This window comes from Eleutherodactylus coqui, chromosome 1 (genome assembly GCF_035609145.1).
Source record: "Eleutherodactylus coqui strain aEleCoq1 chromosome 1, aEleCoq1.hap1, whole genome shotgun sequence".
In the NCBI taxonomy this organism is placed as follows: domain Eukaryota; kingdom Metazoa; phylum Chordata; class Amphibia; order Anura; family Eleutherodactylidae; genus Eleutherodactylus; species Eleutherodactylus coqui.
In genome coordinates, this window is record NC_089837.1 from 115,582,542 (window position 1) to 115,605,278 (window position 22,737).

The 22,737-nt window shown below is 44.4% G+C and overlaps 1 protein-coding gene across 1 annotated transcript; it reads left to right on the forward strand.

The window, feature by feature from the left end:
• Window positions 1-301: 301 nt before the first annotated feature.
• Window positions 302-22,167, forward strand: LOC136626552 (phospholipid scramblase 1-like). Its single transcript, XM_066601616.1, has 7 exons — window positions 302-338; window positions 1,426-1,541; window positions 2,491-2,533; window positions 6,360-6,577; window positions 16,745-16,900; window positions 20,374-20,526; window positions 21,800-22,167. Exons 1-7 carry the CDS (start codon window positions 302-304, stop codon window positions 21,803-21,805), a joined length of 729 nt encoding a protein of 242 aa, XP_066457713.1. The 3' UTR covers window positions 21,806-22,167.
• Window positions 22,168-22,737: the final 570 nt, after the last annotated feature.

Consider the following 22,737-nt stretch of genomic DNA (forward strand, 5'->3'; position numbering starts at 1 on the left):
ATAACAAAACTAAATTTGATGCCTTCGCCACAAGTGCTCTGTAGGCAGAACTTCTCACTCAAGTGCTCTTCTTTCTGTCCAATGAGTTGCCTTACAGCTCTAATGGACAGCTGTAGTGATGTCATTGCTGGATGCTACGGCTGTCAATCAGAGCTGCGGAGCAGTTCACTGGATGATGAGAAGAGCACAAGAGTCCCGTTTGTGGTGGTGGCATCAAATTTAATTTTCTCACTGCTTGGGACCCTAAAAGCATCCATATAGGTACATTTACACCTCTCTTCCCAGGGTGCTTTCAGACAGAATGATTATCATTCGAAAAATTGTTGAAATGAGCGAAAGTGAACAATAATCGCTTTGTCTAATCACGAGCCAATCACCGAACGAAGAACGATTATCGTTCAGTTTTTGTTTGTCGTTTATTTTATGCAGGCATAAACATCATCGTTGGCTCATTCACTTATCGTTCAGTTTAAACAGCGTTTATTCAGTCTTCCTTATTAAACAGCAAATGTGAAAAACTGAAGATTCTGAATGATTCTTATTTGAACGAGCCAACGTTTCTGCCTGTCTAAACAGGCTGCATGAGAATGAATGAGCTAGCAATGATGTCACATTCAAACGGTACTCGGCTCATCTAAAAGGACCCTAGCCTATGTAATTGAGAGCCGCTCCTTTAACTATGGTTTTACTCATGTTGATATATGCCAAAGGCAATTTATGTATAACCTTGTATATATACCCCAGGAAAACTCCTGACTTTACTGTGATTGTCCCTATTTAAGGGCAATTCCAACAAATATTTGTCCCAGGAACTGTCCCGCTGACAGAGAAGAAGATAGCACATTGGAGGTTTGGCTTCACGGGCCAGTCGATAATGGGTGTTCCTTTTTTGATCAGGTAGTTATAAGGCCATCCATGCTCCTCTGGGTAATATGCAAATAAGGAAGATGAAGCAATACCTCTGCAGCACCACCTATTGGATGACGGCATTCCTTCAAATCAATGTATGACCCTTTATGCAGGTCTGTAGAGCAGTTATTGGGTGTGTTTTTATTATTCCAATCATTGCTCTACAGACTACATGTTTTTAAATTATTTATAACCTAAAAATTAATAAAAACAAGTTATTGTAAACATCCAGTTCATTATTACGAAAAAAGTAAACCCCAATATATAGGAGACTGTGAGACCCCACGTCAAGTGTAACAAATAAATCATATCCACAGTTGAAGGTTAAGTTACTTCTCTTAACTTCCAGCGAGGAACATTTAATTCACCATATGTATTGTTTACATGATATGATTGCGTTTTCTAGTCCCTTGAGGGAAAAGTGGAAATAGTTTTGGATTTTACTCAATGTATATGTGTACATATTGTGTCAATAGCATATTGTGATAAATCTATGTTTCCATTAAACTTCAACAGGACAACAAAATATTCATGGAGAAAAAGAGCCTGTGCAGAGTCAGCCATGGTCTAGTGCAGCTGTAGCACCAATGTCAAGTCCAAGCTCCTCACAAGGATTGGACTTCCTCAGCCAGGTAATTATTTCCTATGTAGAAAGTAGAGTAGATGAGTGTTTGGGCATCCTCATTTTGCCTTGTACAAAAATCTCTTGCTGCAGCCTGACAATTTCACATGCCATTTCTCATTACATGGTGGAGATAAAGATTCCCTTACAGCCAACAGGATACAAATACCCTGAGTTTGTATGACAGAGGGCAACGGGCTATAAAAAATAAAGGGTGTAAATACAGTATTCAAAATTATTAGGGGCTATTGACTTGTGATAGTGACAAGGGAGAACACTGAAAAAAAATGAAACTTTTTCTTCCCTGTAAACTGGCATTTTTCCCATGTGGAGCCAACTAAGCACTGGACCTCCAGATGAAGAATGCTGGCCAAAATATACTGGCCTTATATGCTGCCTAAAAAGAGATCTTAATTTTTCCTAAATAAACTCTTTCAGAAATATACACACACTGGATCAAGGGTCATAGTTGGGGGTAGAGGGGGGGGCATTAACTTTTTCAGCAATATGCACTACGATAGATCTTCATAGTGATCGGACTAGATGGGTTAGATTTTGCTACCCAGAGGCATCAGTGAAACTGTCACTGTTTCACCAGTTTTCCTTCCTTGGATAACTTTTGGTAACCATTGCATACCAGGAACACACCACAGGATCTTCTATTTTAGAGATTCTCTTTCCCAGTCACACAGCCATCACAATTCAAACCTAGTCAAACTCGCTCAGATCCTTATACTTGACTATTTTTCCTGCTTCCAACACATCAACTTCAAGAACTGTTAACTTGCTTGCTAAAAAAAAGTCTTTAAAAGTTTTATTTGCCCACATTTTGAAATTAAAACTTTTTAAAATTACATCTATTCAGTTGTTTAGAAAAAAATAGATATTACAGTTTATGGTGGAAATTTTCTTTATAATGCTACAATCCTATAACCTCACATATCAATCTTGTTTTGCAGGCATCTCATTTGATGGTGAAACTAAGACCTAAATTCCTGACAGGTGAGTACTTTTTTCTTTAAAGGGAACCTGCCACCAACTATAAGCACCATAAACTAAGTTATGATGCTTATAGTTTTAGGTGATGGGCAGTTTGGGTGCCGTGTCTTATACTCACCCAGTCCCCTTGGTGAAGTCAGCCAGAGTGATTTGTTTCAAAAAACTGTGTGCACACACTCCCATAGAGATGAATAGGAGTGCGCTCGCACAGATTTCTGAAAAGAGTGAGGCTGAGTGTGCACATGCTGACTTGCTAGGAACACCACAGGAACAGGGAATTCGGTGGGTATGAAACATAGCTCCTCGGACTCCAGATCACTTAAACTATAAGCTCACAGTATCAAACACTTTGGAAGAATCCAGATACACAAGTCAAGTGTAGAACTTACATCCTCGTAGAAGATGATCAGGTTGGTTTGACAGGAGCGATCTCTAATAAACCCATGCTGATACGGAGTTATACAGACATTTTCCTTGAGGTACTCCAGAATGGCATCTCTTAGAAACTCTTCAAACATTTTACCCACAATAGAAGTAAGTCCTACAGGCCTGTAGTTTCTGGGCCGACTAATGTGAGTTGCATTAACGTGTTACATATGTAATTTGCTGCTCCTTTAAGTACCTCCATAAAGGGCTACGTCACACGGGTGTATTTGTGCGCATAAAATTTACGCACAATATGTGGAGAATCAAATTCATTGATTTCAATGGGTTCATTCACATTTCCGTATTTTGCCCCCTCCCAGTAGTCTGTCATCCCGTTCTACAATGTGTTGAACTTGAGCGCCAGGAAGACAACACACCATTCAATAATCCCCGTCTTTGTGGCAGATTGCCCTGTCTGTCCCCCTTATAATTGAGTTTTCCTCTACCAAGACCTCTTTGGCCTTCCCTGTGCTACTATTCTACGTTTTACTAAAGCAGGCATTCCCTTGGCGGTCAGAGGCCATGTCGTTTGCAAACTTGTTGGGGTGTGCTAGTTGAGGACTGGCCTCCCTGAATCTCTTCCATCTGTCCCTCCTAACTGTCACCCAGCTATCTGCCTGCTCATCCTGCTCACCAATACTACCATCCACCCCCTAATCTACCCCAGCGAGTGTCTGCTCAATGACCAGCAAACCCCTTTCCAGGTGGCCAATGGATCTCAGTGTTGCAAGTCGCACATTTAGATCCAGGATCTGGGCTTTCATATCCGCAACACTTTCACATTTTGAACAGCAGTATGCACCCTCAAATGGCAGTACTAGGTCTGCAAAGACTGCATATATGGCAGAAGATGTACACTGGATGGCACTGTCAATTATGGAGCACATTCTAAATGGGGTCCGCAGACCTAAATTGGATGAAAGTAATATATGCAAAAATTCAAATAGTTAAGCAGTAAATAAATACAAGTGACTTCTCCATAGTTCCTGAATCCTAACTCACTAATCTCATGTCATACACTGAAGCAACAGCACACTTAGAATGCAGCATGCACACTCACTTATGATGGTTTTATAAAACTCTTATCTGTAAAGCATCTGCTCCTCCCATGTCTCTGCAACGAAAGCAGATGAATACATGAATGGCTGGCTAGGACTTTCCAGCTTGAAATTAGGAGTGCATATCACATAAAGTGAGAAAATGTAGGCTGAAAATACGGTCTGTGAAAATTGGGGATCAATCCCCCCTAAGCTTGTTGAATCACAAAGATCACTTAGTAGGTCTGAGTGGATCAGACCAGAAATAAATGTAGGCTGTGATTGTGTTTCTGTGCTGCATCAGAAAGGCAGCTAAAGGGGGTGGGGGGGTGGGGGGCGGTAAAGGGTAGGGTGTGGGATTTCTGGGGTGGAGATGAAAGGGTTCCTGAGGGTCACAGAGTAGTAACACTATGATGACAGAGTAGAGAGAGTTTAAGGTGGTATAATATGTATGGTTGCATGTGTCAAATCTTAAATGACCACTAGATGAGGACAAGTAGCTTCTTTTCTTCAGTCAGTCTTTCCGAGCTTGGAGAAAAAATAATTCTGCTGTATCTTCGACTACAGAGCTGGAACCCCTGATTAGTTATACGTTTGCTGTATAAGTGAAGGTCTTACAAAGGAAGACTCCAGACTATTGAGGTGTAACCTCTGTTGTGATAAAAGTGCCTGTGAGAATACACTGATGAAGTTCTGTCTCAACAGGCTTTGGCAAACTTGAAAGTTAGTTCTTCTACTTTAATGGGTCCTTCGGATGATTATTGTATTAATTAAAACAGTCTATTAGCTGAGTTTGGTGTACAAAGGTAGTGATGGGTTCGCTGCCGAGACAAGTCTGTTAGGTACTATTCAGCTCTGGTACACAGACCTGGTTGCAGATGGAGTGGTTTGGCAGCACAAAACTTCCCTGGGTCACTCTCCAGCCCTCTTGGTGACAGAAGAGATGGAAGGCTTCCTCTCTCTGGTCCACATGACAGTGTCACAGAGGGCGGAGGAGCAAGGCTGGGTGTGAAGGAGTGAGGGAGATTCCAAGCTGCAGGTCCTGTGCTGCACTGTGGAAAGGTCCAGTGGGGGAGCTCAATGTGGAGATCCCAGCTGTAAGTGATGATTTGCCATGGACTGAAGAGTCTAGGGAGGTGATCGGGATAGGTGCCAGAGATTTAGGTTGGCAGAGGATTCATAAATAGAGTGGGGATCTGAGAAACAGGTTTGGTTCCCCTTGGATCACAGTCGAACCCCCTTTGTAATTTATAAACCTCACTGTGCCCCCATAGTAATGCATAGGTCCCACTATGCCCCCTAAGTCTTATATAAGCCCCACTGTGCTCTGAGTCACTTATAAACCCCACTGTCCTCTGAGTCACTTATAGCCTCCACTGTGCCCCCTAAGTCATTTATAGGTCCCACTCTGTACCCAGAATCATTTATAGGCCCCATTATGCCCCTGAATAATCTATAGTTCAAACTGTGCCCCTGAGTCATTTATAGGCCCTACTGTACCCCCTTAGGAGTTAATAAAGTCCTACTCTACCGTGGCAATAAAATACTAAACTAACTCACCTCTCTTACACTCCCATGGCAGAACGACACAGACAGCAAAATGACATCATCGTGCTGCCTGCATGACAAAGAAGGTGCTGGGTGACAGAAGAGGAAGGCTTCCTGCAGTAGTGCTATTATAGTCAGCTGAATCCGTGTCTTAAAGACACAGATACAATTGATTTCAAAGAACAACAGCCAGATTCATCCAACCCAAGTGGCACCCCATAGGCTTACTGGGCCCCCATACCTGCCCAGGTTTTCCAGGTGCTGACACTGGCCTAGCCAAGAAGCCAGATCAACCAGCCAAGAGTCTCCAATTGTTTCTGGTGGCTATCTCCGGATGAACTTGAGGTTCAGGGTCGTAGGTCTCTGAGGTACAGCCCCAGTGGCATGAGAGTCACATAAAAAAAAAACACTACACCGATATGAAATGTACTGGAAGAAAGTCCTTGGCCAAGTATTAAGATGGAGGCAAGTCCAAAAATGAAGGATGGAGCAGGATAAAGAATAATATTAGTGGATAAAGAAAGATATATGCTGCATAGTTCGGTGATTAATTCTCCCGCTCCATGCAAACACATTGCTCAAAGCAGTTGTCATTTTAATTTCCCAACTTGTCTTACTAGGTTTTATATTTACAAAGACTTATCAGTAGGAATAAGGTGTACAGGTTTAGCAGCTCCTAGGTCCAGAAAAAAAAATAATGGCTAGAATTCTGTGCAGCTTTTTAAAATTTCTTATTGCATATGCATATTGTCTACATATATTAATATTGCTAAATAAACCAACATAAATGTATATAATATGTTAACATTTCTATACAGGCCTGAGACCTATCATATATGATATAAAAAATAGCATGGGCCAGCAGGAGTACACAGTCACCGAAGACTATAATTGCCTGAACCAATACTTCTGTTCTCAAGGAAATACATTCATTAGATCCTTTACCAGGAGGATTTCTGATAACACAGGATGCCTTGTTATGGAAGTCCATAAGCCCTTCGAATGGCTATTATGTAATTATTGTGGAAATACAAAGGTATGTATGACTATATCTAAGTAACACGTATATATATTTTTTTATTCCAAGAATTTTACTGGATTTTTTAAAATAAAGGTTACAATGTCTTATTAAGAAAAACAGTGTCAACAACTTTTCATCCTAGGCCGCCTGCACACAGGCAGATTTGCTTTGCGGAATCTGGAGCTGGTGTCTGTCTCTGGATTTTGCAGCAAATATTGTTGATAGCATGTTATGGAAAAGTGATTTTTCCCATACACGAGCGGAAATCAATTGCGATTTTCCGCTCGTGGAGGAAAGATCGCAGCATGCTCTATTTTTAGGCAGATTCCGGTGCTGGTGGCTTCTATTGAAGTTAGTGGAAGCCATCCGACCCGCGGCCCTTCGGCAGTCATCATTGCGGAAAGGTTGCAGGATCCGCCTCATTGCCTAGCGACGGCGCGGCAAAATCTGTACTGCGCATGTAGGCCGGCCGAGCCATCCACAGTACAGATTAGAAGATGGTGGACAGGTACGCAGAGTCACCAGCCGGGCAAAGGGTCGGATTCCGCTGCGGAATCCGACCAGTTCATGTACAGGCGGCCTTACAGTATATGACAGTGGATAATAATTATACAGTCAGATGAAAAAAATCAGAGTACAAATCTAGATGTTTTAACCTTTTGTTTGAAGTATCTTTAGTTTGATTTTTCTCTAATGGCAAACTATTTTGTAACACAGATATTTTAAATGTGCCTTTCACTTGTAAAATGATTGTGCTATTGTTAAATAACAATGTATCTACTTCAAGCATATCTGCACTTTTAGGTGACTTTTCAGAACAAGCTTCTGTGTACAGGAAGAATAACATTATTTCTGGCCAATATATGCCCAGTATACTAATTTTTTTCACAGCTTTTTCACAGCTTTCACATCTGCAGACTACACATATAATTTTCAGTGCTTTCACAGCTGGTGGGTGGAGACTATCTGTTAATGATGTCATATATATTGTACATGGAAGAGCCTGCAGATTTTGAACTCTGTAGCACACACACATAATAACTGCATCATGGGGGACAGATTTCAGAAGTACTGGCAGTGTAGATACAATTTCAGTAGCTGCAGCACAGCAAATAACTGAATGAAAGGGCCCACTTACATGGCCATATTATTGGGCTGTGTGCTGTCCATGTATTTCATGTGAATATGACATACAATGTGCCTGGTCTGTGTGAATCAGACAGCACATGGACGAGTGTTTGTGTGCTGTCCGATGCAAGTTGTGCCTGAGTTTCTCCTGTGAATCCCGGTATAGCAGCAGCACATTTCTTTGAGCCTCTCTTCCTGCTCCCTTCCCTAACCATTTACTTCCATTACTTCTCTCTTACTAGTGACAGACTTGACTTTACAACAGCCAATGTAGCAAATTAGATTGAAGCAAGATCCTTAGTCACCATTTTCAGTATAAAAATATTGTTTTAGGTAAATAAAATTATTTGAACTTTTGCTACATTGGCTGTTATGTTATCACAAGTTGACTCAAAATGCAATACCATTTAGTGCTTTGATCTTTCAAGAATCGTCTAGAGAGAATATCCAAGCACACAGAAGCCTACAGTATATAAAATAGTTTTTGCCATGATTAGATATTACATATCTCTGATGGCTGCTTCACTTGGGCAAAGGCGATATTTGGCCTTGATTCATGGCCCTCTACCACACTTGCCACCATGTGAAAGCCCCGTGGATGCGAGGCAATTTCATGAGAAAACAGCCTTGCGTCACTGCGGTGATAAAGGGAATCCCCACCACGGCTGTCATAGCCACGATAGAAGATTGCAAAGTTCTCCCATTGCTTTCAAAGGGGCCGGTGCTGCTGTCTCCAGCATAAACTATTCATCACCATTAACACTTTATCATCTTCATTTGCAGGTAAAATGACCTCCAGGAGCTGTTTGCAGAGCCCAGCATGTGTTTAAACACACTCCCAGCTGCACAAACTACTGCATTGTTCTCCCAGCTGCCGACAGATTAAATTGTTCTCCTCCTGGCTAGTATAAACATGCCGCGGGGAGAACATCCTGCAGTCTTTTGAAAGATGAGTGAAATACATTCAAATGGAATGCATTTGCTCAGACTTTCAGAGGCTGAATAATGGATTTTAAGTTTAACTAAAATCTATCATTCAAATGAAAAGTGCACAATGCCCACGTTTACATGTAACGATTATCGCTCATTTTCGTCCATTTGGACGAATTCTGAGCGATAAAGGGCCTTCAGAAATCTAATTTATCTAATCATGGGACAATGCCTTTGATGCATGCTATAAAGTTATGACTAGAGATGAGCGAACACCAAAATGTTCGGGTGTTCGTTATTCGGAACGAACTTCCCGCGATGTTCGAGGGTTCGTTTCGAACAACGAACCCCATTGAAGTCAATGGGCGACCAGAGCATTTTTGTATTTTGCCGATGCTCGCTAAGGTTTTCATGTGTGAAAATCTGGGCAATTCAGGAAAGTGATGGGAATGACACAGTGACGGATAGGGCAGGCGAGGGGCTACATGTTGGGCTGCATCTCAAGTTCACAGGTCCCACTATTAAGCCACAATACTGGCAAGAGTGGGCCCCCCCCCTCCCAACAACTTTTACTTCTGAAAAGCCCTCATTAGCATGGCATACCTTTGCTAAGCACCACACTAGCTACAACAAAGCACAATCACTGCCTGGATGACACTCCGCTGCCACTTCTCCTGGGTTATATGCTGACCAACCGCCCCCCCTCCCCCCCACAGCGCACACCAAAGTGTCCCTGCGCAGCCTTCAGCTGCCCTCATGCCACGCCACACTCATGTCTATTTAGAAGTGCGTCTACCATGAGGAGGAACCGCAGGCACACACTGCAGAGGGTTGGCATGGCTAGGCAGCGGCCCTCTTTAAAAGGGGCGGGGCGATAGCCCACAATGCTGTACAGAAGCAATGAGAAATAGAATCCTGTGCCACCGCCATCAGGAGCTGCACACGTAGGCATAGCAATGGGGAACCTATGTGCCACACACTATTCATTCTGTCAAGGTGTCTGCATGCCCCAGTTAGACCGGGCTTTTTAATTCATAGACACAGGCAGGTACAACTCCCTATTGTGAAGTCCCTGTCGACCCACAGCATGGGTGGGTGCCAGGAAGCCACCGGCGGTACATAGAAATATCCCATTGCATTGCCCAACACAGCTGAGGTAGTAATGTCGTGCGTAATACAGGTGGGCTTCGGCCCACACTGCATGCCCCAGTCTGACCGGGGTTCTTTACAAGTGGACACATGTAGGTTACACTCCGTGTGCACCTACAGCATGGGTGGCTCCCTGGAACCCACCGGCGGTACATAAAAATATCCCATTGCATTGCCCAACACAGCTGAGGTAGTAATGTCGTGCTTAATGCAGGTGGGCTTCGGCCCACACTGCATGCCCCAGTCAGACTGGGGTTCTTTAGAAGTGGACACATGTAGGTTAAACTCCCTGTGGACCCACTGCCTGGGTGGGTGCCAGGAAGCCACCGGCGGTACATAGAAATATCCCATTGCATTGCCCAACACAGCTGAGGTAGTAATGTCGTGCGTAATACAGGTGGGCTTCGGCCCACACTGCATGCCCCAGTCAGACTGGGGTTCTTTAGAAGTGTACAGATGTATTAAAAACTCCGTGTGCACCTACAGCATGGGTGGCTCCCTGGAACCCACCGGCGGTACATAAAAATATCCCATTGCATTGCCCAATACAGCTGAGGTAGTAATGTCGTGCTTAATGCAGGTGGGCTTCGGCCCACACTGCATGCCCCAGTCAGACTGTGGTTCTTTAGAAGTGTACAGATGTATTAAAAACTCCGTGTGCACCTACAGCATGGGTGGCTCCCTGGAACCCACCGGCGGTACATAAAAATATCCCATTGCATTGCCCAACACAGCTGAGGTAGTAATGTCGTGCTTAATGCAGGTGGGCTTCGGCCCACACTGCATGCCCCAGTCAGACTGGGGTTCTTTAGAAGTGGACACATGTAGGTTAAACTCCCTGTGGACCCACTGCCTGGGTGGGTGCCAGGAAGCCACCGGCGGTACATAGAAATATCCCATTGCATTGCCCAACACAGCTGAGGTAGTAATGTCGTGCGTAATACAGGTGGGCTTCGGCCCACACTGCATGCCCCAGTCAGACTGGGGTTCTTTAGAAGTGTACAGATGTATTAAAAACTCCGTGTGCACCTACAGCATGGGTGGCTCCCTGGAACCCACCGGCGGTACATAAAAATATCCCATTGCATTGCCCAACACAGCTGAGGTAACGTCAGCTGTAATGCAGGTGGGCTAAAAATTAATTTGATTACACTGTAGGCGAGGGCCCACAAAAATTGCTGTATCAACAGTACTAATGTACATCCCAAAAATTGGCCATGGCCAGCCAAGAGGGCAGGTGAAACCCATTAATCGCTTTGGTTAATGTGGCTTAAGTGGTAACTAGGCCTGGAGGCAGCCCAGTGTAACGAAAAATTGGTTCAAGTTAAAGTACCAACGCTTTTAAGCGCATTGAAACTTATAAAAATTGTTCAGAAAAATTATTTGAGTGAGCCTTGTGGCCCTAAGAAAAATTGCCCGTTCAGCGTGATTACGTGAGGTTTCAGGAGGAGGAGCAGGAGGAGGAGGAGGAATATTAGACACAGATTGATGAAGCAGAAATGTCCCCGTTTTGGATGGTGAGAGAGAACGATGCTTCCATCCGCGGGTGCAGCCTACGTATTGCTTACGTATCGCTGCTGTCCGCTGGTGGAGAACAGAAGTCTGGCGAAATCCAGCCTTTGTTCATCTTGATGAGTGTTAGCCTGTCGGCACTGTCGGTTGACAAGCGGCTACGCTTATCTGTGATGATTCCCCCAGCCGCACTAAACACCCTCTCCGACAAGACGCTAGCCGCAGGACAAGCAAGCACCTCCAGGGCATACAGCGCTAGTTCAGGCCACGTGTCCAGCTTCGACACCCAGTAGTTGTAGGGGGCAGAGGCGTCACCAAGGATGGTCGTGCGATCCGCTACGTACTCCCTCACCATCCTTTTACAGTGCTCCCGCCGACTCAGCCGTGACTGGGGAGCGGTGACACAGTCTTGGTGGGGAGCCATAAAGCTGGCCAGGCCCTTAAAGACTGTTGCACTGCCTGGGATGTACATGCTGCTCGATCTCCGCACCTCCCCTGCTACCTTGCCCTCGGTACTGCGCCTTCTGCCACTAGCGCTGTCGGCTGGGAATTTTACCATCAGCTTGTCCACAAGGGTCCTGTGGTATAGCAACACTCTCGAACCCCTTTCCTCTTCGGGAATCAGAGTGGGCAGGTTATCCTTATACCGTGGATCGAGCAGTGTGTACACCCAGTAATCCGTCGTGGCCAGAATGCGTGCAACGCGAGGGTCACGAGAAAGGCATCCTAACATGAAGTCAGCCATGTGTGCCAGGGTACCTGTACGCAACACATGGCTGTCTTCACTAGGAAGATCACTTTCAGGATCCTCCTCCTCCTCCTCCTCCTCAGGCCATACACGCTGAAAGGATGACAGGCAATCAGCCGGTGTACCGTCAGCAGCGGCCCAAGCTGTCTCTTCCCCCTCCTCCTCATCCTCCTCATGCTCCTCCTCCTCCTCCTGTACGCGCTGAGAAATAGACAGGAGGGTGCCCTGACTATCCAGCGGCATACTGTCTTCCCCCGCCCCCGTTTCCGAGCGCAAAGCAGCTGCCTTTATGGTTTGCAGGGAATTTCTCAAGATGCATAGCAGAGGAATGGTGACGCTAATGATTGTAGCATCGCCGCTCACCACCTGGGTAGACTCCTCAAAATTACCAAGGACATGGCAGATGTCTGCCAACCAGGCCCACTCTTCTGAAAGGAATTGAGGAGGCTGACTCCCACTGCGCCGCCCATGTTGGAGTTGGTATTCGACTATAGCTCTACGTTGTTCATAGAGCCTGGCCAACATGTGGAGCGTAGAGTTCCACCGTGTGGGCACGTCGCACAGCAGTCGGTGCACTGGCAGCTTAAAGTGATGTTGCAGGGTGCGCAGGGTGGCAGCGTCCGTGTGGGACTTGCGAAAATGTGCGCAGAGCCGGCGCGCCTTTACGAGCAGGTCTGACAAGCGTGGGTAGCTTTTCAGAAAGCGCTGAACCACCAAATTAAAGACGTGGGCCAGGCATGGCACGTGCGTGAGGCTGCCGAGCTGCAGAGCCGCCACCAGGTTACGGCCGTTGTCACACACGACTATGCCCGGTTGGAGGCTCAGCGGCGCAAGCCAGCGGTCGGTCTGCTGTGTCAGACCCTGCAGCAGTTCGTGGGCCGTGTGCCTCTTATCGCCTAAGCTGAGTAGTTTCAGCACGGCCTGCTGACGCTTGCCCACCGCTGTGCTGCCACACCGCGCGACACCGACTGCTGGCGACATGCTGCTGCTAACACATCTTGATTGCGAGACAGAGGAGGAGGAGGAGGAGGAGGAGGGTGCTTTAGTGGAGGAAGCATACACCTCCGCAGATACCACCACCGAGCTGGGGCCCGCAATTCTGGGGGTGGGTAGGACATGAGCGGTCCCAGGCTCTGACTCTGTCCCAGCCTCCACTAAATTCACCCAATGTGCCGTCAGGGAGATGTAGTGGCCCTGCCCGCCTGTGCTTGTCCACGTGTCCGTAGTTAAGTGGACCGTGGCAGTAACCGCGTTGGTGAGGGCGCGTACAATGTTGCGGGAGACGTGGTCGTGCAGGGCTGGGACGGCACATCGGGAAAAGTAGTGGTGACTGGGAACTGAGTAGCGCGGGGCCGCTGCCTCCATGATACTTTTGAAGGACTCCGTTTCCACAACCCTATACGGCAGCATCTCAAGGCTGATGAATTTTATTATGCGGACGGTTAACGTTTGAGCGTGCGGGTGCCTGGCGGCGTACTTGCGCTTGCGCTCTAACAGTTGCGCAAGCGACGGCTGGACGGTGCGCTGAACTACACTGCTGGATGGGGCCGAGGACAGCGGAGGTGAGGGTGTGGGTGCAGGCCAGGAGACGGTAGTGCCTGTGTCCTGAGAGGGGGGTTGCATCTCAGTGGCAGGTTGGGGCACAGGGGGAGAGGCAGGGGTGCAAACCGGAGGCGCTGAACGGCCTTCGTCCCACCTTGCGGGGTGCTTGGCCATCATATGTCTGCGCATGGTGGTGGTGGTGAGGCTGTTGGTGTTGGCTCCCCGGCTGAGCTTTGCGCGACAAAGGTTGCACACCACTGTTCGTCGGTCGTCAGGCGTCTCTGTGAAAAACTGCCAGACCTTAGAGCACCTCAGCCTCTGCAGGGTGGCATGGCGCGAGGGGGCACTTTGGGAAACACTTGGTGGATTATTCGGTCTGGCCCTGCCTCTACCCCTGGCCACCGCACTGCCTCTTGCAACCTGCCCTGCTGATGCCCTTGACTCCCCCTCTGAAGACCTGTCCTCCTGAGTAAGCGTTGCACACCAGGTGGGGTCAGTCACCTCATCGTCCTGCTGCTCTTCCTCCGAATCCTCTGTGCGCTGCTCCCTCGGACTTACTGCCCTTACTACTACCTCACTGCAAGACAACTGTGTCTGATCGTCATCGTCCTCCTCACCCACAGAAAGTTGTTGAGACAGTTGGCGGAAGTCCCCAGCCTCTTCCCCCGGACCCCGGGAACTTTCGAATGGTTGGGCATCAGTGACGATAAACTCCTCTGGTGGGAGAGGAACCGCTGCTGCTCAATCTAAGCAGGGGCCCGAGAACAGTTCCTGGGAGTGTTCCCGCTCCTGAGCAGGTGTCATTGTAGTGGAGTGAGGAGGCTGGGAGGAAGGAGGAGCAGCAGACAGAGGATTCGGATTTGCAGCAGTGGACGGCGCAGAACTGCGGGTAGACGATAGGTTGCTCGAAGCACTTTCTGCCATCCAGGACAGGACCTGCTCACACTGCTCATTTTCTAATAACCGTCTCCCGCGTGGACCCATTAATTGGGCGATGAATGTGGGGACGCCAGAAACGTGCCTCTCTCCTAATCGCGCAGCAGTCGGCTGCGACACACCTGGATCAGGAGCTCGGCCTGTGCCCACACCCTGACTTGGCCCTCCGCGTCCTCGGCCGCGTCCACGTCCTCTAGGCCTACCCCTACCCCTCAGCATGCTGTATTACCAGTGATTTGATTTCACAGGCAGCTAATAAATTGGCGCAAGACTGCAGGCCAAATATAATTTTTTCCCTTTTTTGAAAACGAAAGGCCCCACTGCCTCTAGTGAATGTATAATCTAAGTTTAATAACTGTGCTGTTTTCCTGCTAATGTGTCACAGAACGTGAGGGTAGCAGAGTTATTAACTGTGGCAGAGCAGGTATTTTTTTTCCCAATTAAGGAAAGCAAATGGCGAAGCCAGGAGTAAAACGTAGCTGGGTGCGTCTGATTTTTACAGGTTGCACACGCAGCCGACACGTGTCGACCGCCCTTAGGACGGACAGAGGCAGGACAAATAGAATTATTTTCCGTTTTTTTGCACCAAAAGGCAGCACTGCGTATATTCTATGAACATGAGAAGTTTAATAACTGTGCTGTTTTCCTGCTAATGTGTCACAGAACGTGAGGGTAGCAGAGTTATTAACTGTGGCAGAGCAGGTATTTTTTTTCCCAATTAAGGAAAACAAATGGCGAAGCCAGGAGTTAAACGTAGCTGGGTGCGTCTGATTTTTACAGGTTGCACACGCAGCCGACACGTGTCCACCGCCCTTAGGACGGACAGAGGCAGGACAAATAGAATTATTTTCACTTGTTTTACAAGCAAAAGGCAGCACTGCGTATATTCAATGAATAATAACTGTGTTGTGGCCCTGCCTATACAATTCTTTCCCTGCAGTATCAATGGAGGGTGCAATGCTCTGCAGAGGCGATTTTGAGAAGCAAAAAAAAATGCAGCACAGCTAACAGCAGCCTGGACAGTACTGCACACGGTTAAATATGGCCCTAGAAAGGACCGTTGAGGTTCTTGAAGGCTACACTCACTCCTAACACTCTCCCTGCCTATGCAGCACTTCTGTCCCTAATGCCAGGTGCAACGCTCTGCAGAGCCGATTTTGAGAAGAAAAAAAAATTGCCACTGCTAACAGCAGCCAACACACAGCTATCAGTGGCCCTAATAAGGACCTTTGGGGGGTCTTGAAGCCTACACTAACTACCAATTCTTTCCCTACAGCAGCTCCGGTACAAACAGCACTGTCCCTCATCTAACTCACAGGGCATCTGAGGCGAACCGCGGGAGGGGCCGACTTTTATGTTCGGGTGACACCTGATCTTCCCAGCCACTCACAGCAGGGGGGCGGTATAGGGCTTGAATGTCACAGGGGGAAGTTGTAATGCCTTCCCTGTCTTTCAATTGGCCAGAAAAGCGCGCTAACGTCTCAGGGAAGGAAGTGAAAGTAACCAGAACACCGCATGGTGTTCGTTACGAATAACGAACATCCCGAACACCCTAATATTCGCACGAATATCAAGCTCGGAAGAACACGTTCGCTCATCTCTAGTTATGACTAATTTCAGGTTGACACAGCAATGACATGATATTTAAGCCTACATTGCTGCCTCCACATTTCACAGTTGCATTAACATTCTGGTACATTTGTGTTCTTATGAGCAAAGAAAAACACATCTAAATTCAAAATGTTACAATTATTTATGGAAGAAATTATTTCCCTCTGTTATAAATTGTACGCTAGAAGTAGGTAAAGAAGGACACTCTACTGGTGCCTCACTTGTACTGGCAATAATATTTGCCAAGCAGTCATGAAAGTAGAATTGTCCAAAGTCACTTGATGAGGTCTGTAGGCTCAAGGTAATCCCAAAGACCCTTATTAAAACCTTCAATATAAAAATCTTGGGACAATATTTGTTTAAAGGGAATTAAGGCTTTAGTTAGTCCAGTTACATATTCACAGCATAGATCCCATGGACTTGTAAAATTTGGTATCTACCTAGAATCATTTACCCCTACATATATAACTCTAATACTCTGAATTTCAATGTTGTTGGCCATAATCCACTTGTGCTCACATAGCTACTAGTTAGTATAATGATGATTAAGTCTAGCACAGAGCTTAATTGGTTGTCTTCCCATGTATAGTTGCTATTAATTTGTATGTTTCTTTTATTTTCTAAAGACTGAAGTGAAGACACCATCAGGGGAACCCATGGCTTACATAGTTAATCCATTTTCCCCATGTATCTTGAAATTTAAAATTCTGAATGAAAACCACGATGAGGTGTTGAAAATAGCAGCAACTTCATGTTGCGGCTTTACAGTGAGACACTTTAAGGTAATTTTTTTTATTAAATATAGGTAGAATAAGTGTGTACCCCCAATGTAGCTGAATTATAGAGACAGCTTTTAAAGTACAACAACATCCTATTTACTAAAGAGGACATGAGAATGCATTATATAATACTAGCTGATATACCCGGCTTCGCCCGAGCTAATTTGGTACTGGTGTTTATCTGGTGTTCACATGGAAAAGCTTATGAAGTCGTGGGTAACTTTAGAGACACTGAGGAAAAAAAATATGTTCACCATTTTGCATAGTTCTCTGCGTTACCCAGGAAATACTACGGGGAGGTAACCATGTGATGTTTCCTTTATATAAAATGACATCAGGAAGTGAGAGAATTAGATTACATACGTAAAATTTGGACACTAATTCTTTTGTGCTTAGAATTGAATAATCGAGTTGGGACCCATTAGCTTTTCCTATTTATAACATAATCAATGCTTGTGCCAAATTTCATGTTTCTATGACATTGGGAAGTGAGAGATTTAGATTATGTACGTAAAATTTGGACGCTAATTCTTTTGCGCATAGTATTGAATAATGGAGTTGGGACCCATTAGCTTTTCTTATTTATGACATAATCAATGCTCGTGCCAAATTTCCTGTTTCTATGACACCGGAAAGTGAAAAAATTACATTCCGCACGCAAAATTTTGATGCCATTTTTTTTGCGCTAGAATTTAATAATCGAGTTGGGACCCATTAGCGTTTCCTATGTATGACATAATCAATGCTCGTGCCAAATTTCCCGTTTCTATGACACCGGAAAGTGAAAAAATTACATTCCGCATGTAAAATTTCGACGGCAATTCTTTTGCGCTAGAACTGTATAATCGAGTTGGGACCCATTAGCTTTCCTATTTATGACATAATCAATGCTCGTGCCAAATTTCACGTTTCTATGACACCGGAAAGTGAAAAAATTACATTCCGCACATAAAATTTGGACGCTAATTCTTTTGCGCATAGAATTGAATAATGGAGTTGGGACCCATTAGCTTTTCCTATTTATGACATAATCAATGCTCGTGCCAAATTTCCCGTTTCTATGACACCGGAAAGTGAAAAAATTACATTCCGCACGTAAAATTTTGACGCCAATTCTTTTGCGCTAGAATTGAATAATCGAGTTGGGACCCATTAGCTTTTCCTATTTATGACATAATCAATGCTCGTGCCAAATTTCCCTTTTCTATGACACCGGAAAGTGAAAAAATTACATTCCGCACGTAAAATTTGGACGCTAATTCTTTTGCGCATAAAATTGAATAATGGAGTTGGGACCCATTAGCTTTTCCTATTTATGACATAATCAATGCTCATGCCAAATTTCCTGTTTCTATGACACCGGAAAGTGAAAAAATTACCTTCCGCACGTAAAATTTCGACGCCAATTCTTTTGCGCTAGAATTGAATAATCGAGTTGGGACCCATTAGCTTTTCCTATTTATGACATAATCAATGCCTGTGCCAAATTTCCCATTTCCATGACACCGGAAAGTGAAAAAATTACATTCCGTACGTAAAATTTGGACGCTAATTCTTTTGCGCATAGAATTGAATAATCGAGTTGGGACCCATTAGCTTTTCCTATTTATGACATAATCAATGCTCGTGCCAAATTTCCTGTTTCTTTGACACCGGAAAGTGAAAAAATTACATTCCGCACGTAAAATTTTGACGCCAATTCTTTTGCGCATAGAATTGAATAATCGAGTTGGGACCCATTAGCGTTTCCTATGTATGACATAATCAATGCTCGTGCCAAATTTCCCGTTTCTATGACACCGGAAAGTGAAAAAATTACATTCCGCACGTAAAATTTTGACGCCAATTCTTTTGCGCTAGAATTGAATAATCGAGTTGGGACCCATTAGCTTTTCCTATTTATGACATAATCAATGCTCGTGCCAAATTTCCCTTTTCTATGACACCGGAAAGTGAAAAAATTACATTCCGCACGTAAAAGCCGCGTTTTTCAGCCCTTTTTTTTGTGCTGAAAAAGCCTCCCTTGGCTTATACTCGAGTCAGGGAAATGTTAAAAAACAAAAAACCTCCATACTCACCTCCCAGCCAGCGTTTGTGTCCCCGGCAGAGGTGCGGAAACCTGCTTCAATTTCTGTGTTCCGGGTGCGTTGCGGCAAGCTGCTTGAATTCTCCCCGCTGTCATCCCCAGCCGTCCTCTCTGCTCAGCTCTGTCATCCCCCGCCCTCAGGCTGTGATTGCCTGTGAATAATCATGTGCCGACTTTGATTGGCCGGAGCTCGATCCAATCACAGCGCTTACTTACACAGCGCTGACGGTGGGGGATTTGAAAGCCAAGCAGGGAGATGACAGCGGGGAGAATCCTAAAGCAGCTTGCTGCACCACCACCGGGAACACGGAAGTTGAAGCAGCTTTCCGCACTGCTGCCGTGGACACAGACGCCGGTTGGGAGGTGAGTACGGAGGGGTTTTTTTTACCCAGAATATGCTCGAGTATAGCTCAGCTTATACTCGAGTCAATAAGTTTTACCAGTGTTTTTAGGTAAAACCTATTGACTCTGCTTATACTTGGGTCTGCTAATACTCGAGTATATACGGTATATGAATAAACAAACAACTGGACATTAACATCCTCTTGTCAATTGGGGGTGTCTTCACATATTCTGACACTGTTAGCACTGATTGGATTGTGGTAGACTGCATAAGGATGCACCCTACTGGAGTTCAGCTAAGCATTGAGGATTGGACCACATGGCGTGGCACTGATGCAGCCATGATGTGGCTAAAAACTACAAGGTACCCAGCTGCTATGGCTTTTACATTGATTAAGTGACCACTGAATTTTCACCTGCAAAATTAAACAGCCAGTAACCAATTAATTTAAAAACCACATCAACTGTGTGTGGATGTATTTTTGTGGCCATATTGTGGTCACATCAGTGCCCACCCCATGTGACCCTAACCTTAGGTACAGGTTTTCCCAGCATAATGTATACAGAATGTGTACAGAACCTTACTATCTTCACACACAGACAATGGGGTTCCCTCAATCTAAGCCACACCAATATTTGTATTTACTTTGAATACTTGCTTAGATAATTACAAAAAGGCATAACTAAGTTACAACTTTTTTATGCCACAATTGTACTGTACAGCCCATATTAGATTTCCCCCATTTTTCTTTTCAGATTATATTAATATCTGAGGAGCCCAAAGATCTTAGCTGTCAGGGTGTTACATAGTATTTGAAGGGTAAAAAAGGGTGTAATATATTGGTAAATATTTCAAATTCTAAATGCAATATTCTCAGAATTATGGTAGGGCCAAATATTCTTTGTTGGTCATCTTTATCTGAAGAGCTTGGAATTATCTGTTAATACTTTGTGATCTCATATTTTGGGACTTTTACTGTGACCACTAACCTGTGTATACTTTAGTTAAACTTTTATTTTTATATTAAACTTCTTTTCACATTCGTAGATAACATCAATTAAGGAGCAAACTGAGGTCGGATGGATTTCTATGAGTACAGCTTTGAGTATATTTACACAAGTATTACATTTTAATGTTCATTTTTCTCCGGATCTCGATGTGAAAATGAAGGCGGCTATAATGGCAATCTGCTTACTTTTTGTAAGTTTAATTATTTATGAAATCTTTAAAATATAGCCAAGGCAATGTGTCACCTTAAAGTGGTTGTTCTACTACAGAATCTTATCAGGTATTCCCAGGATAGATGATAAGTGTCTGATTGGTAGGAGTCCAGACCAATCACTTGAACAGGTGTCTCGAGTTTCCCAATATGAACACACGCTGCCAATCAATTCATTTCTATAGGACTGTTGGAGAGTACAGTGCTTGGCTTTCACCGATAGCACCATAGATATGCATGGAATGATATTTGTGTGATCACTGCTCTATTCATTTGGGGTAATTTAGGACCCCCGTTTTTGTGATCAAGAGGTGTCGTAATGGTCAGAGCCTTACTGAGCAGACACTTATGACTTATCTTCTGGACAGGTGATAAGTTGCTAGAGTGGGACAACCCCTTTAATGGTAGATTTTCTTGTATTTGGTAGGCATCACTAGCAAAAGGATTTGTGCTTTTACTGTTAATTACTGGCAGTTTGTATGCTTGGTAATTACAGGTGAATTTCCTATGTTCATCCTCGAGGCTTACTACTGGTGCACTTCTAGCACTTGAAAATATACCCTAAAACCCTAAAATCCTTTTTTCTAAGAGTAAAATTTAAGATTTTGCTGCCACAGTCTCTTGTGACTTTGTATTGAAAATATTTTTTGTACTTTCATTAGCATTGTTTAATAGATGTTTGCAGATCAAAACATTGTGGCCTACAGTTCAATGAGAAAGTCCAAATAGGGCGGTAGATATTTGTCCTACATGGCAAAAATTTCCTTAGCAGAACCAACCAGTAAACCAGTCCTCATGACCCACCAACAGGTCTTGATTTGATGATATGCTTTAGATAGGACACCTGTGGCAATATCTGGGAGACTGACGATAAATACATCACCTTTGCAATACTATGAAAACCCTAAAAACCTGACCTGTTGGGGGGTCATGAGGACTGGACTTAGGAAGATACTGCAGTAAACTTACAACAAAATTTGTATGGATTTTGTCAGATTGGCCGATGAGTGGAAAGGGTCCAATCAGCTGTGTGAAACCTAAAGCAGAACAGAGCATGTGGGCAATTTGAAAACCTTTACATATTTTTTTTCTTTAGCATGGAAATGTGGTACTGAAAAACACAATTTACTTAAATTGTACTGTACATTCTAGCAGATTTTTGGTGCAGAATCTGCCATCTAGGATCATGAGCCAACATTCCTCTTTGTCATCTAGGTAATTTAATTAATATTTGTTATATTTTCTCTTTAACAGTTCTAAATTGCAAGTCAAGTGAAGACAACTTTGGAAGACTGGAAGACTGTAGAAGGCAGCTGATATTATATATCTATCCTTGTTATTTCATTTATAGAAGAAGATGGCATCCGTAGAATTTGCGGGCCTGAAGTAGACATCTACTGAACTCTGTGGTCACTTGCCTCATAGTTCAGACATTTCTTTAATTCATCTGTAGACACTCAAATGAGATCTGCTGTTACAAGCTCACAGACCCCAAATTTCTGTCTTCTGTTGTTTCTAAATGGGGTGTTATAAAATAGTCAGAAGAGGTCCTACATATAATAGCAGCGGCTCTAATATTCATTCCCCTCATGCCAATGAATGCTCACGCTGATGGGCGATGGACCTGCACAAAACTCACTGATATTGTCAGGTGTGAAGACATCCAGTTCAGGATTATAATCAGAGTTACAAAATCACAACAACTAATCAACAGTTTACTGATGGATGATCTGGTTAATGAACCAATAAATAAAGTGTGTGAATTATTTATGTGACTTTAGTGCATATTCACTGTATGATTCTAATAGATGAGTCAATGACCTATTTAGAATAGTTAAAAAAACTGTACTGTTATACTATACCATGGAGTTTAATTGATTATGATGTTAGTTAGATGATAGCAAAGAAACACCAGGGCCATATTATTTCAGGCTATCCACAATATTGGCCAGTGAGTAGATGAGTGCAGAAGATGTTTTCCCAATTTGCTGTGATCTTACAGCAAATTATGTTGAGAAGCATAAATGCACTGTAAGAATATTTACCTCAACTAGAACGTGTGATCCTAATGCAGACTGATTATCCAGTCCATTGGACACTGCCAAACACCAATAAGATTTGGAAGTGCGGCAGCCAAACTGCAGCATATACTATAGCTCTATAAGGGTCAAAGTTGTGTCTTATTGGTAGGG

Bases quoted from the DNA above. Each gene is read 5' to 3' on its own strand.
- LOC136626552 (XM_066601616.1), top strand. From the start codon at position 302: ATGATTATCATTCGAAAAATTGTTGAAATGAGCGAAA. The intron at 339-1,425 runs GTGAACAATAAT...AAACTTCAACAG, and splicing joins AATTGTTGAAATGAGCGAAA to GACAACAAAATATTCATGGA. The intron at 6,578-16,744 runs GTATGTATGACT...TATTTTCTAAAG, and splicing joins ATTATTGTGGAAATACAAAG to ACTGAAGTGAAGACACCATC.